Raw genomic sequence first — 14,571 nt, 5'->3', positions numbered from 1 at the left:
AAGATCCCAGAACCACACGGGGGGACCTGGTGAATGACCTGCAGAGAGCTGGGACCAAAGTAACAAAGGTCACCATCAGTAACACACTACAACGGCAGGGAATCAAATCCCGCAGTGCCAGACGTGTTCCGCTGCTGAAGCCAGTGCATGTCCAGGCCCGTCTGAAGTTTGCCAGAGAGCACATGGATGATACAGCAGAGGATTGGGAGACTGTCATGTGGTCAGATGAAACCAAAGTAGAACTTTTTGGTATAAACTCAACTCGTCGTGTTTGGAGGAAGAAGAATACTGAGTTGCATCCCAAGAACACCATACCTACTGTGAAGCATGGGGGTGGAAACATCATGCTATGGGGCTGTTTTTCTGCCAAGGGGACAGGACGACTGATCCGTGTTAAGGACAGAATGAATGGGGCCATGTATCGTGAGATTTTGAGCCAAAACCTCCTTCCATCAGTGAGAACTTTGAAGATGAAACGAGGCTGGGTCTTCCAACATGACAATGATCCAAAACACACCGCCCGGGCAACAAAGGAGTGGCTCCGTAAGAAGCATTTGAAAGTCCTGGAGTGGCCTAGCCAGTCTCCAGACCTCAACCCCATAGAAAATCTGTGGCGGGAGTTGAAAGTCCGTGTTTCTCGGCGACAGCCCCAAAACATCACTGCTCTCGAGAAGATCTGCATGGAGGAATGGGCCAAAATACCAGCTACTGTGTGTGCAAACCTGGTAAAGACCTATAGTACACGTTTGACCTCTGTTATTGCCAACAAAGGTTATGTTACAAAGTATTGAGTTGTATTTTTGTTATTGACCAAATACTTATTTTCCACCCTGATTTACGAATAAATTCTTTACAAATCCTACCATGTGGATTCATGGATTTTTTTTTCACATTCTGTCTCTCACAGTTGAAGTGTACCTCTGGTGCAAATTACTGACCTCTGTCATCATTTTAAGTGGGGGAACTTGCACAATCGGTGGCTGACTAAATACTTTTTTGCCCCACTGTATATACCATCAAAACAGTGTACATCACTGTCACAACAGTGTTTATTTTCATTCAAAGGCTTTATGATTTTTCCTATAATGGTGGGCTGGTCTCTAGTCAAAATGCCCGGGACGATTTTTTTGTCCCAGTCCAGCTCTGTATGCAGCTCATCTGCAGTCTGGTGTTACCTACATCTTCCTATTCAGAAGGCAGAATTTCCGAGTTCTGAGTACAATCGAAAGCACCACGACTGCAGTTTTTGTGTTGGATGTAAAAGGCGCACATGATGCTGTGACGTAGGCTAGAATCATGGCAGCAGTCAATGACGGTCCAGGCGTGGGATTTCTCTCGTGGAAATATGCACATTATCTTTTCCTTTCTATTGGTAGGTGGCACAGTGCACTTGTGGCAAGTAAGCAAGCTAGAAGACTGGCAAAGTTATGGAAGCAACACATTAACAAGAGAATTCTGAGTAAAACCAAAGTTACTTTCCCTAGTAACTAGTTACTTTGAAAGTAACGAGTAACTTGAAGTAACTGAGTTACTTTTGAGAGAAGTAACTAGTAATGTAACTAAGTTACTATTTTAAAGTAACTTACCCAACACTGGTTGTTATTACCGTATTTTTCGGAAAATAAGTTGCTCTTAAAATCCTTTGATTTTCTGAAAAAATCGACAGTGCCCCTTATAATTCTTCTGTATGAATTCTGGTTGTACTTACTGACCTCGAACCGATTTGTGGTACACGGCGCTCAAAAATCTGTAAAAAAATGTTTTAGTACGACTTTGCTAAGCTACGAAGCCACACCGCTTGATGGATTGTCGGAGCATTACAGCTATCGTAGTCGGGAACCTTGCAGAGTGATACGTACTGTGCTTCAATATTACCGTATTGTGTGTGTATAACCTCATTTTTAAGTTTTGTGGATATTATCCATGGTTATGCTGAGGATACGTCGGCCAATTTCCACTGGAAATGCCTTTTGGCTAAACTGCCAGCAAGGAATTTGCATTTTCACTGTTAAATTTTTATGTAGCTTTAATGCACATTAAAAAACAGCTGCTTGCTTTTTTTGTTGTTGTTTTTTTTTGCACTAATAAAGTTGCAGAGTTGCAAAGTATTGTGTCTAGTGTCAATTATATCGTCAGTTATAAAGTTATCGCAAATTTTCAAATATATATCGTGATAAATATTTTTGGCCATATTGCCCTGCCCTACACACAGACATGGATCATACTTACTAAGGTCATCCACTCCTGTGCTATTGCAGTGGGCCATGCTGAAAATAGATCTTCTCGAGTCCACTAGGAGGCGATAGTATCCTGCTGTTAGACAAGCCAGGTTCATTGCATCACTTGACTCCATGATCAGTGTGATGGGCTGTGAAAACAAAAAAGGGAGGATGTGCAGAAAAAAAATAGTTAAAGAAAACAACAGATGCTAAAATTAATGCAAGGCATTTTTGGGGTGGGGGGAGACTTGTTTTCAAAGACAGCTGTGCTCTGCTCTCACCCTGACGTCCAGAACATGCAGCTCCAGCCGGACATTGGTCTCATCCTCAGTGAGGATCTCAATGCGATTCACATGGCTGAAGTCAGCCAATAGGGCCACCAGGTTTGTGCGGGCATTGATGACGTGGCTGATGCCGTAACGTGGGCCCACTAACAGCGTCACCTCTGTCTGTTTCTCACCTTGCTACGGATTTCAAAACAAACAAACAAATTAAAATCAGCGAAAAGCTCAAGAAGAACTGACATTTACTCTCAAATTTTTCACAAGGCTTCCTGGATCAAATGGGCTTACCAACAGTATTGATTTGAACTCCCTCCCTCCAAAGAGTCTGAGTTCACTGAGGTACCTCAGGTAATGCACCTTGGCCTGCAAAGCGGTCAACTGTGCAGAGAGGAGCAAGGACATTAGTAAGAATCTGAAAAGGAAATAGCTTCCACCACAAGCAAATGCAATTTGTCTTCTAATGTCAGGATGTAAAGCACTCTCAAAACTATTTTGATCTGGCCCGCTGATTTTCCATTATATCCCATCATGTCATTTATATCTGATAAGGTTCCAAAGAGCTGCTCCACAGCAGTGCCACTCTTTACACCCTGATTTTGTGGAGTTGTGCCTCTCCTGTGAGTGTGATTTAAACTCGAGATGCCAAACATTACAGCTGCTTTCATTTTACTCCAGTGTTCATTCATTCATGACCTGAGGTTTTATCCCTTCACTCTTAATTCCAAAGTGTAGTCCAGCAATATTTTACTGTGCAGTCAGCCTCACATAGAAAATGTTAATGGGAACGTCTGATCTCTGTGAATACATTTGATTAGCTAGTGCCAATCGAGCCGCTTGGCCTTATGCACATGGGCTGAAGCTTTGGTGTGTTTCAACTGATATACATTCATCACCTACAACATAAAGCTGCATTACTTTGATTAAACTGGACAATTAAACTGGAGTAATATCAGTTTGCCTGCTGATAATTGATGTCGCCAGCATTCAGGTTCTTTGCCCACTTCTGCTTTAGAGTGGCTCTTTGTATATTATGATGTACAGACGTGTTATAAATCAAATAAGCACAGGCACTGTGCCTGGCTTGGTGCTTTTTGAGACCCAGCCCATGTTTCAACATGCTCGGGAAGTTGTACATGAGCTTATGATGTGTTCTGGAGTGGAGAATGGGGGTCATTTGAAAAAAAAAAAAAAATCATGGTGGACATAGCCTTTGCACCTTACTGTTGGTTCTTGATGGATTAGGTCAAGGGTGGTAAACATATGACCCAGGGGCTAAAATCAGCCCAGCAAAGACTCCAATCCAGGCCACTGGATAGCTTTAGGAAAATTTTTGTATTTGCTTAATTGAAGTTTTAAAGCATTTCCTGCTGATAAAGGTGGCCCACATCACCATTCATATTACAACAAAGTACCAGGACCTTTTCTACAATTTTACACATTTAGTTATTGCACTTTAAGCCCAAAGCTGTCAGAGTGCTTTCATTTACTACAGCATTTCTTTATCATGTAGAAAAACTGAGACATGCTGTTAAAATTGTACTTTTTTAGTTAAACTTCTGGAAAATGGGAGTTTCAGTGGTCTCACCCACTTAAGATCACATTGGGCTCCATACAGCCCATCGTGTAAAATGAGTTTGACATCCCTGGATTAAATGACGGATCCAGACAGATGACGCACTATTCTTCTAGGTATTGCCTCACTTTGTGTTTAGATAATGACAGTTGGGCCTAAAACGTTAGCACAAAATGATCCCATAGCACAAGACAGCCATTAAATCCCCTTCCTATAGGAGTCAAAGGCTCAGGTTTTGCTTTGATTTGTCTGTCAGATGCAAATGGTTTCATTTATTAGTTTAGAAAACTGAGAATCTGACTCTAAATATGCATCATATTTCATAGCAAATAACAGAAATGAATGATCAAGAGCTCGGCTGCAATATGAGACTTGTTTTGTGGGGTCGTAAAATGGTATGAAATATGTGTATCCTCGAGGAGAAACTTGCGCATACATAATATTCAGTCGGAATGAATACATGTTTGGTGCTCCAGTGAGCATTTGTGGAGACTCGACTATGCATGTGAGATCAGCTGTGAGCATTAGGGATATATGTTCATCGCAATAAATGAAAATTTCCATCAGTGCAATGCTGTGGTTCATCCATGTGTTTTTAATTGAATACATTTAGCTTTTGTTATTTATAGAAATGAGCTACAGCATGGCCTAGTTCAGTGTAACTTAAATGCTGCACACTATGTGAGATTTGTCCATTCTATGTGTAGAAGAGAAGCCATAGCCTGATATGGGTTAGTATCGAAATCAGCTGATCTGCTGGGATTGTGGCTGAACTTGAGCTGGTGGTCTGTCTGAACTAATGCCATGCTCAATTTGCTGTTTCACAGCATTGTTTTGGAGCTTTTTTAGAATTTAAGAAATAATATCTACTTCCTACATCATGCATCAAATACAACATGTCCAGAGTTGATTTACGCAGCGAGGCTCAGAAATGTGAGCCCATGGCCTATCCCATGACTCTATGGGACATTAAAGTCCGCAAGAACTCACAAACAAGTGCCGATGGCTTACCATGAATACACTCTATCTAACTCTGATTCACTAACAGAATTTGCATGACAGCTGATTGTAAATCACTGGGTGCCGCTGAAACTCTTGCAAGGGTCGGCTGCTGATTTGTACTTGTCAAAGTTAATATGGGTGCTGGAGAATGAGAAGACTGGCAGCTGCTTGCATCATTGAAACAGTTTTTGTTTGTTTGTTTGTTTTTTTAAAAAGCTAAAAAGTTCAGCCCAAGTTTGATTAGCTTCCCCTGACTGGAACATGTGTGCGCTTTTAAATTTAAATATCTTATTATGCATAAAGTTTGACAATCCATTGTTATTCACATTAGCATTCAAGGTCTAGCTTGACAAAGGGTCTTAGGTTGACAAGGGTGAGAACCTTTACAAGGTGGAGTATGGCAGCGATGCTATTTTAGGATATTGCGTCAGAAAACGGAGAGGCAGTGTGTTTGCGTGCATGTGTGTGTGTCAGAGTGTGTCAGCTTATTAACAAGGGCAAGGAAAGACAAAGAGAGCTGGTTACTTTTTTCCCTGGAGGCACGAGGTTCTGGTTGGTTTTGAGGATGTGTGTCAGAGCCTTCTTGACGTTTTTCTCCTTCATGCTGGACAGCACAGCAGGAGGCAGAAACAGTGACAAACCCCACTCTTTTCTGTCGAGAGAAGATTGATTTCAGCATAAAGCAGCCCTTAGAAAAAAAAATCCTTCCACAGTGGTTAAAAAACAGCTACAAATTGGGAGGGAAGCTGTTAGTAACAACAAAACGATGAATTGACTTTCAGGTGGACAGCTTTGTCAAAGGGGAAAGTGTTTCCTCAACAGGACCTTAAAAATGTGAGAGAGCTATATGCGCTGAGACCCTAATATTTACAGTGCTTTACTCAGTGCTGGAGGACAAGTTAAATAAGGGCAGCCAGGCGGATTCCCTTACTTACACTGGGACTGCACAGAAACAGATGTGTCAACATTATATTGCCATATAAAAGTACAATAACAGCATTTTCTTGTAACTCTCAATTGATTAAAAAACAAACAAACATCCTGACTGTTTGCTAAAGTCATGCTTCTTCTAAAGGTGACCGGTTATGCTCATTTACAACTCTATTTTTTTGTACTTAGACTCTACAAGGGTAGCTTTGCATATTTCATAATTCGAAGTACTCTTCATTTTTCTCATACTGAGCCACTGTCTCCTGTTTTAGCTCCTCTCCCTTTAATAATAATAATAATAATAATAATAATAATAATGGATTGGATTTATATGGCGCTTTTCAAGGCACCCAAAGTGCTTTACAATGCCACTATTCATTCACTCTCACATTCACACACTGGTGGCCTTTAAGGCCACCCTGCCTCTAACCCAGGTTTCTCTTAATTGGCTTTCTAATTGATGGGTGGGGCTTCCTTAAAACATTCATATTAGGGATATCCACACTGAGTGACATTAAATAAAGTGTGAAACAGAGTGAAAGGGCATATAAAATCCAGCCGCAACCTGACTTCAGCCCATTTGGGCAATATGATGATTTTATTATTTAATCCTTTGGCCATCTTTAATATGAGCATCCACCACTAAAAATAACGGTTTAACTGTTGTCAAAAAACAGGAAATTTACCATTTAAAAAGGTGTCTTTAGTGTTAAAATTTGTCTACGTGGGTAGTAGTTACAGTAGTTACTCCATGTAACCCCGCCTCTTCGAGTACTGAGCACTGATTTCTTTTACCTTTGCTTGTGTCGGGTGACTAAACTTTATTCTATCGTGGTTCCTTTGGCACTCCTTACCTGTGCCTCTGGATGCATCATCATCCTACTATTACAATGTATGTATGTATAATCGTTCCCAGACCTCCCAGAACTGGCTCAATCTTGATTAAACTTGGCCTAAAAACTACTTTGGGTACCAAGATTCATAAATGGTAAATGGCATGTATTTGTATAGCACTTTACTAGTCCCTAAGTACCCCAAAGCGCTTTACACAACCAGTCATTCACCCATTGATGATGGCAAGCTACATTGTAGCCACAGCCACCCTGGGACGCACTGACAGAGGTGAGGCTGCCGGACACTGGCGCCACCAGGCCCTCTGACCACCACCAGTAGGCAACAGGTGAAGTGTCTTGCCCAAGGACACAACGACCGAGACTGTCCAAGCCAGGGCTCAAACCGGCAACCTTCCGATTACAAGGCGAACTCCCAACTCTTGAGCCACGATCGCCCCATAACATCAACATGGTGATTGATTAAAGTATTTATCTCACATAAAAAGTAACTGTTTCTGTTTATCTGTATTTGGATATAGAAGTTGCATGATTAGGGCAGGTTCAAGAATCTATGCCATTTTCAGGTATGCATTTAGCAGTCATTTAGTAGTAATTAAGCTCTTACGGTTTTATGGGTAGATCATGCAACAGAAAAGATATCTATAACAATCAACATAAATAGCTGACAATATTGGTTGTACCACATACACAATGGGGTATGACTACTATTAAGTTACATCTTCCTATTGTATTTCTAATGGGTCCAAATTGTTGGTAATTGAATGGACTTCGATTACAATTCTCAACTGTAACTGTATCAGGTTTTTACAAGATAACTTTTTTAGAGCAAAACTTGCATCAATGGTGATTATTAATGCTGATCACTTAATCACTGATGACGATTTAGAGGTGGGTTAATATCTCAACACTGAACTGCAGAATACTGAAAAAAACATAATTTAAGAAACTAGAAAATATTACCTTTTAAATTCAAGTCTCTTCATTATAGGCGAACATTTTCTAACCCTACACAGTGTGCTCACTGCTAGTCATATATTCATGTACAAAGATTATTCGAAAATATTTTTGTATTATTTGGAGTTTTATTTTACCCGTATCATATTCAAACTAATAATCAGCCATGAGTTTTGATGTAAGCACATCTGAGAATGCCATAAATTTTCTCAAGTTGCCATTAACAACAGCCTGACAGTGTCAGCAAACTATTCAAGGAAACATTTCTTTCTGTTATGTGATTTTTTTTTGTTTAGCCAGAAAGATGCATTCATCCAAGAAGGGAACAAGGGCAACGAATTCGAATAATGCCAGATAAACTTTTGCAAAACCATCAGAAAACTTTTAGAAAAAAAACTCTGTTATTTATTATTAATGATGAGCTGCAGCCTGTACAAGAGTTTTACATTTACAGACATGTTAAGAGTGTCAAAAACACACTCGTACCCACAGCTGCATTTACATGCACACTTACTGGATGTATTTCAGGGAGACCTTCTGACTCTGTCTGGTTGTCATGGTGAGGATGTACATCTGCAATGCAGCCAATCGCAGCGCAGCATCATACTTGAGCTCCTGGCCAAACCGCTCTAAGACCACATCGTTACAACTCTGCAGCAAAGGAGAAAGTTACGTAAGAGTCCTTAAGTTTTTTGGGGCTTGTGAAGCGCATTTCATCTCTACAAAGAGCTATTCGAGCACCAGCGCATCCCCACTGAGCTGTAATAAGTTGTTCACAACCTCTGTGGCTAGAGATCCCTTCAAAGGGATGCGCTGTAGCTTCCAGTCCCAGATGAAGGACTCGGAAACACAAAATAGTGAACTCTGACAGAAAGAAAAAAAAAGATGATTAACTTGGCTTCTCTCAGGCTATTTCACTTGACTAATTATCAAAGGAATCCTCAGGAAGCAATTTATTATTTCAGAGGGAAGTAGTTCATACAACAGTTGATATAAAGACTTTATTTGCAAATGAGGATTTTTGTCTTGAAAGGATTAATTCTCCACAAAACTAAGTAAGTCTGTAGATCATGAAAAATAATTTCCAAACCATCTGGCAGCAGAGGATTTGGATGTATTTATATTTAACAGTCGACAAGTCTCACCTCGTGCTCATGCTGCTACTGTTGCCACCGCTCACCTGAACATAGAGGTATTCAAACGCAACAGCGTCTCTCCGCAGCAGCTCCACTGGGTCCCTGGGAACAAAGCTGATTCTAAAGAAACACTTCATCTTGTCACAGCCGGGTCTCTGAGTCACCTGGGGTTGAAAAGCACAGACAAAGAGAAGTGTGAACATGTGAAAACACAGTAAACAAGCTATGTGTAAGTATATGCAGAAACTCAAGTTGTTCAAAAGTTCATGTTGGATCATTACGAGCTTTGAGAGTCATCGTACCAATCACTATCAGAGGTCATGTGGGGTTTTTCAGTAAGTGCAACACCCTAAATCATGTCCCATTTTATTGCCTTTTTTTTTCTTTTACATGGGACAAAGATGAACATCATCCTTTAATTAAAAAAAAGACTTGAAGCTAGTTTGATTTAATAAGACTGGCTTCACGTCTTATTAAATAAGATCATAAACCCAAGAAGAAAAGTCTTATTGTTGTATTCATTCAAGTGAGAAGAAGGGTCATTTTTAAAAGGAGATTCAAAGGGTCAATCATTGGTTTCTAGGCCTGTGTGACTGGGGCCTAAGCTGCTCAAATATTCTTTCAATTTCAAAGAGAAGTAGTGAAAAAGTAGGATGACACTCCAATTAAGTCTACTTCCCGGATTTTGGGAATGCACGGACGTCCTGTTATCTTAGTGTTTGTATATGTATGTAGGTATGGGTGGGCCAATCTGAAGCAAGCCTTTCACAGACATCATCACACATACATTACTAAGATCTATATGTTCTTAAAAAAGAGTTATCATGAATCTCAGTCCTTTTGATTTTTAGTTTATTTCATCATCATAACCGAGTGAATGTTATGTTACTTTCCATATGATTCAAATGTCCTACTTATGTCACCTGTTCAAAACTTCACATTTACTAAAATTTGTATTTGCGATTAAATTTTTGTTCGAGTCACTACTACATACAGAACGTAAAAAAATGGCATTTGTGTCTATGTAAAAAACTAACTCAAACTAATTCAAAGAAATGAAGTTAATAAATAGTTATATGAGAAAATAAGTTAATAATTAATAATGACTGCATGTCAGCTTAAAAGCTCAGGTTCATTTTGTGACAACCTATAGGGTAGTTAACTAGTTTTTACCAGGCGTCGTATTTTAAAAACCAATTAAACTAAATAAACTCTGAAAAATAACCACTTATTATGGGTGTCAAACCAGTGCAAAATCAAACTGCCAAAAATGTGAATCTTCAAGTAAAAGTCTTAAATTTATGAATACATTTATGACCAGTGGTGAACATATATAGCATTGGCTGCAGAAACATTAGTACAAAAGCAACGACAGCAGCAGCGGCACTGTTTTGTTTTGTATATTCATAGCCATATTAGTTGTATTAAGACCACTTTGCAACCTAAAGACATGCTTGTGCAATCCAGCAGCAGTAACCTAGAAAAACCTCACTTTGCTTGCTGTGGTTGTTCATGCATTTGCTTCCATCCTCCATTCAAGACAAAACCACAAGACTGGCATCGTCTTTTAAATATTGATCATATTTTGTAAATTATTTAATATTGCGTCGTGTAGAAAGGGCAAGAGTTTTTTTTTCTTTTAATCTATACACTTCAAGAGTTACCAGCTTCCTCAAACACACCTGTCCTCAGTAGTGACACTCGGGTGTATTACAGTATAGAGAATGGTTTTCAGACTCTCAAAGAGTCTTCAGCCATTGTGTGTGCCACGTGCAGAGCTCTTCACATCTGAACTGTGTGGCATGAATATTAATATTGTCCTCCTGTGATGAACCCTATTAGAATATACTGGGCACTGTGTATGTGTGTGTGGTTGTGTAGGTGTAATGTGAGCTGTCGCCACTGCTGTGCAAGTGCTGATAAATGACACTGGGGTCTAAATGCTGCTTGAATACTGAGCAGGAATGTGTGTGTGTGTGTGTGTGTGTGTGTGTGTGTGTGTGTGTGTGTGTGTGTGTGTGTGCCAGTTGTTGTGTGTGAAAGACAGAAAAGAAGGCAAAGAAAGTGAAAAGAACAAGGCAACATCCCCGACCTGAGTAAGCATCTCCTGTTCGTGCAGGAGAAGCAGTTTACTCTCAGAGCCTTCGGTCCTCTGTTCCAACACCAGGGAGAAGTGCTCGATGCATTTGATTGACAGCTTCTCTTGCAGGGTCAGGATAACTTCCTGAAAGAATAATAGAAAAACTCACAATAACAGATTTTAACTGTTCTTGAAAACCTTCCTCAGGATACCTTTAAAATAAAAAAGACTTTTAAGCACACTTAAAAGGGACCTATTACGGTTATTTCCAACTTAATATTTTAAGTCTAGGGTTCTACTGAAGCTTTTTATTCTTCATTGGCTATCAAAAAAACCTACTGCTCTTATACTGGGACTCTCATGGGCTTCACCCATGACAGTCAAACATAAGGCATGAGGGCCATAATCGGCCAGACAAAGACAGCAGTCCAACCCACTGGACTGTATTGCAAAATATGACAAAGGTGATCAAAGGTGTTCATAAATGTTGGACTTTTAATTGTGTTTTCATATGTTTTACACATACTATTGAATTTGCACTTCTTTTTCTTATATTATATTTCAGAATTTAAATGTGTTGTTAAACTTCTTCACACTGACAGAAAGAGAGGTTTCACTAATTTGGCGAGTCTGAAATATGTCTTTTTTTTTATCATCCTTCCCTTCAGGACAAATATCTTCCGATTTGCTGCCTGTTTGTGAGAGTCAGCCAATCAGACAATTTAAAGCAATTTAAAGGGTGAGGGTTCCACTCATACCCAAAACTATGTCTTATTGAGATTACTTTCTATGACATCATACATAGCCAAAAGAAGAAAAACAGTCTTAAACTGAGTGATGAAGAAAAGTCTGTAGAAAACTCTTCAACCTTCAGTAATTCTGTTATAGATTTATTGCCTTGCCTGGGTTTATTGTCCTGTTGCATGACCCAATTTGGCCAAGCTTTAGCTTTTGAACAGATACATATTTGACTCTAAAATACTTTGGTAGACAGAGACGTTCATGGCTGACTCAGTGACTGCAAGATACCCAGGTCCTGTAGTTCCAAAACAAGCCCAAATCATCACCACTCCACCACCGTGCTTGATAGTTGGTATGAGGTGTTTGTGCTGATGTGTTATGTTTGATTTCCACCAGACATGATGCTGTGCATTATGGTAAACATCTCCATTTTGGTCTCATCTGTCCGAAGGAAATTGCTGTTGAAGTCTTGTGCATGGTGAATCATTGCAAGGCCTGACTCTGGAGTGAATATATAGAAGTGCTCATACTTGGTGATGATTAGCATCTGATCAGCAACACTTATGCTGCTAATTACCCTCTTAATTCCTTAACATATTCTGCACTGGATTACAATATAAGCATATCTAAGTGTTTAAGTAGGTCATGACTACAGTTCCATGCAGGGAAGATATGATGGCATTACGCCTGAATTTTATGCAAAACTGTTATTTTTCCTGTGTTTGTAACATAAACTAAATGACAGAAGCAACAAAGCGGTGTGGAGTGCAGGATAACTTATTCTGGTGGTAACTTTATATAAAAAGGTCAAAGCATGTTTTAGTAAGTAAGGTGTCTTGCTTCCAGCAGGCCTGTCACTCATCTGATTGCTGCTTGCTTTTGGAGCTTTGGTAGTAACACATTTGCATGAGGTGTACCTCAACAGCAGCAGTTCAAACAGTAGCAGTGTGCAGCGATCAAATAGGTGAGCTCAGGTTAAAAGAAAATGTAGCAGCTGTGACTGAGTTCATCAAAGAATCGTCCACTTTGACCAGGTGCAGCACCTCATTCTGATCCCGAAAATCTCTTTAGTCAGTAAATGCTGTCTCCTATTCACTGTATACCCCAACTTGATCATTTGGCATCACCTGGCAGCTTTATTCTACTGGTCATTTCTGTCCCACCCACTGGAGAGCGGTGAATAAGAAAGATAAAAGGCAATTTCTGTCCAGGTTAGGATGACATCCTTTGCTGTGAGGTTGAGAGAAAAGAAAGTCATTATGCCTCTTGCTTTCTGAATTCGCTCTGGGAGTTTCAGAGGATCATAGCTGAATAAGAATTAACAAGTCAAAAAATGAGAATACGCTCTTTGTCGCCTTGACTGAATAACTAAAGAGCTCAAACAAATGGAAGTGAATTTCACAGTCCGCGCGTGTGTTAAGACTCACTAATTTGGACTCTTGATAACATCCCCCTACTGTAATTACAAATGCAGCAGAAGCTGCTTATTTCATGACGTAAGCCTTAAGTTGTTGCACACGCATACCTTGATGGAGGTACTACAGTCAAAGCGAAAGGACTTTGTCTGCCCATTCTCCAGGTAGACCTTTAGGACATTTGGCATGAACAGAAGAGAGTTGTCCTTCATCGGGTTCTGCAAAGGAGGGACAGGATTAGTCTTTTCATTCTGTGCACGTGCCGTGGGTTCAATACATGGAAGGAATTCATAAAAGTGCCATGTCGTAACTCATTTATGTGACTGTCTTACATCCATTGAAATCGCTGTCTAAAGTGGAAACCAGCTGGCATTGCCTATATAGGTCATACAAGCTCGTGTGTATGCGCGAGTGCATGTGTTTGTGTGGTAGAACTGACCGGAACCTGGCCGTTTATAATGACCTCCTCAGCAAAGCGTACTTTGACCGGATTGGACTTGAGCATGGCTTTTTTGGCTGCACTGATGAACGCTGATTTAGGGGACTAGGAGGCAAGCGTCCAAAAAGTGATAGAGAGAAAGCAAGCAAGAGAGGAGAGGAAGGGAAGAAAGAGACAAACAGATGGAGAGAAAGAGATCAACAGGAAAATCGATGTTCAAACAAACAAAAAAAACTGTTTTCAGTCCCAGTTTATGGACTATAAGAGCTATGTTTGACTCTTCCCCCCCCCCAAAATCAATCAAAAACAGCACTTTTACAGCAGACTCTTCATACTTTATTTAGCAGAAATGTAACCCAGGAGGAAATTCTGAAGTGTTAGGAAATACAGGATCATCACTTCCACTCCTTTAAACGATTAAACTTAAACTCCTTTGTTCGTGACAGTAACAAATGCCATGAAAACACTGACATCATAACCTTTCTGTTGCATTCCACCTAGAGCACATTTCCTCCAGTGGAAGGAGGAGGACATGTTTTCTTTAAAGAGAAAGAAATGGTGCAGCTGTTAGGAGCTACAGGGAGTGCAGAATTATTAGGCAAATTAGTATTTTGTCCACATCATCCTCTTCATGCATGTTGTCTTACTCCAAGCTGTATAGGCTCGAAAGCCTACTACCAATTAAGCATATTAGGTGATGTGCATCTCTGTAATGAGAAGGGGTGTGGTCTAATGACATCAACACCCTATATCAGGTGTGCATAATTATTAGGCAACGTCCTTTCCTTTGGCAAAATGGGTCAAAAGAAGGACTTGACAGGCTCAGAAAAGTCAAAAATAGTGAGATATCTTGCAGAGGGATGCAGCAGTCTCAAAATTGCAAAGCTTCTGAAGCGTGATCATCGAACAATCAAGCGTTTCATTCAAAATAGTCAACAGGGTCG

The 14,571-nt window shown here is 40.1% G+C and overlaps 2 protein-coding genes across 5 annotated transcripts in view; one reads left to right on the top strand and one right to left on the bottom strand.

Annotated features, from left to right (window-relative positions):
- LOC309701079 (FERM and PDZ domain-containing protein 4-like) overlaps positions 1-14,571 on the bottom strand; it is a 100,909-nt gene that overhangs the window by 10,050 nt on the left and 76,288 nt on the right. For all 4 annotated transcript variants that reach the window (XM_082525072.1, XM_082525070.1, XM_082525071.1 and 1 more), the window contains exons 6-14: positions 13,628-13,732; positions 13,299-13,406; positions 11,045-11,176; positions 8,997-9,116; positions 8,331-8,467; positions 5,604-5,730; positions 2,792-2,881; positions 2,501-2,683; positions 2,230-2,368 (exon numbers count right to left, since the gene is read on the bottom strand). In XM_082525072.1, coding sequence (XP_082381198.1) covers positions 2,230-2,368; positions 2,501-2,683; positions 2,792-2,881; positions 5,604-5,730; positions 8,331-8,467; positions 8,997-9,116; positions 11,045-11,176; positions 13,299-13,406; positions 13,628-13,732 — 1,141 coding nt within the window. The remainder of the gene's footprint in view (positions 1-2,229; positions 2,369-2,500; positions 2,684-2,791; positions 2,882-5,603; positions 5,731-8,330; positions 8,468-8,996; positions 9,117-11,044; positions 11,177-13,298; positions 13,407-13,627; positions 13,733-14,571) is intronic.
- LOC309701095 (uncharacterized protein) overlaps positions 1-14,571 on the top strand; it is a gene marked incomplete at its 5' end in the record, with an annotated part of 151,761 nt that overhangs the window by 85,773 nt on the left and 51,417 nt on the right. The window lies entirely within an intron of this gene.

Source organism: Aulonocara stuartgranti, assembly GCF_965226115.1.
Source record: "Aulonocara stuartgranti genome assembly, chromosome: 23".
Lineage (NCBI taxonomy): Eukaryota > Metazoa > Chordata > Actinopteri > Cichliformes > Cichlidae > Aulonocara > Aulonocara stuartgranti.
This window is presented reverse-complemented; position numbering and strand designations above follow the sequence as displayed.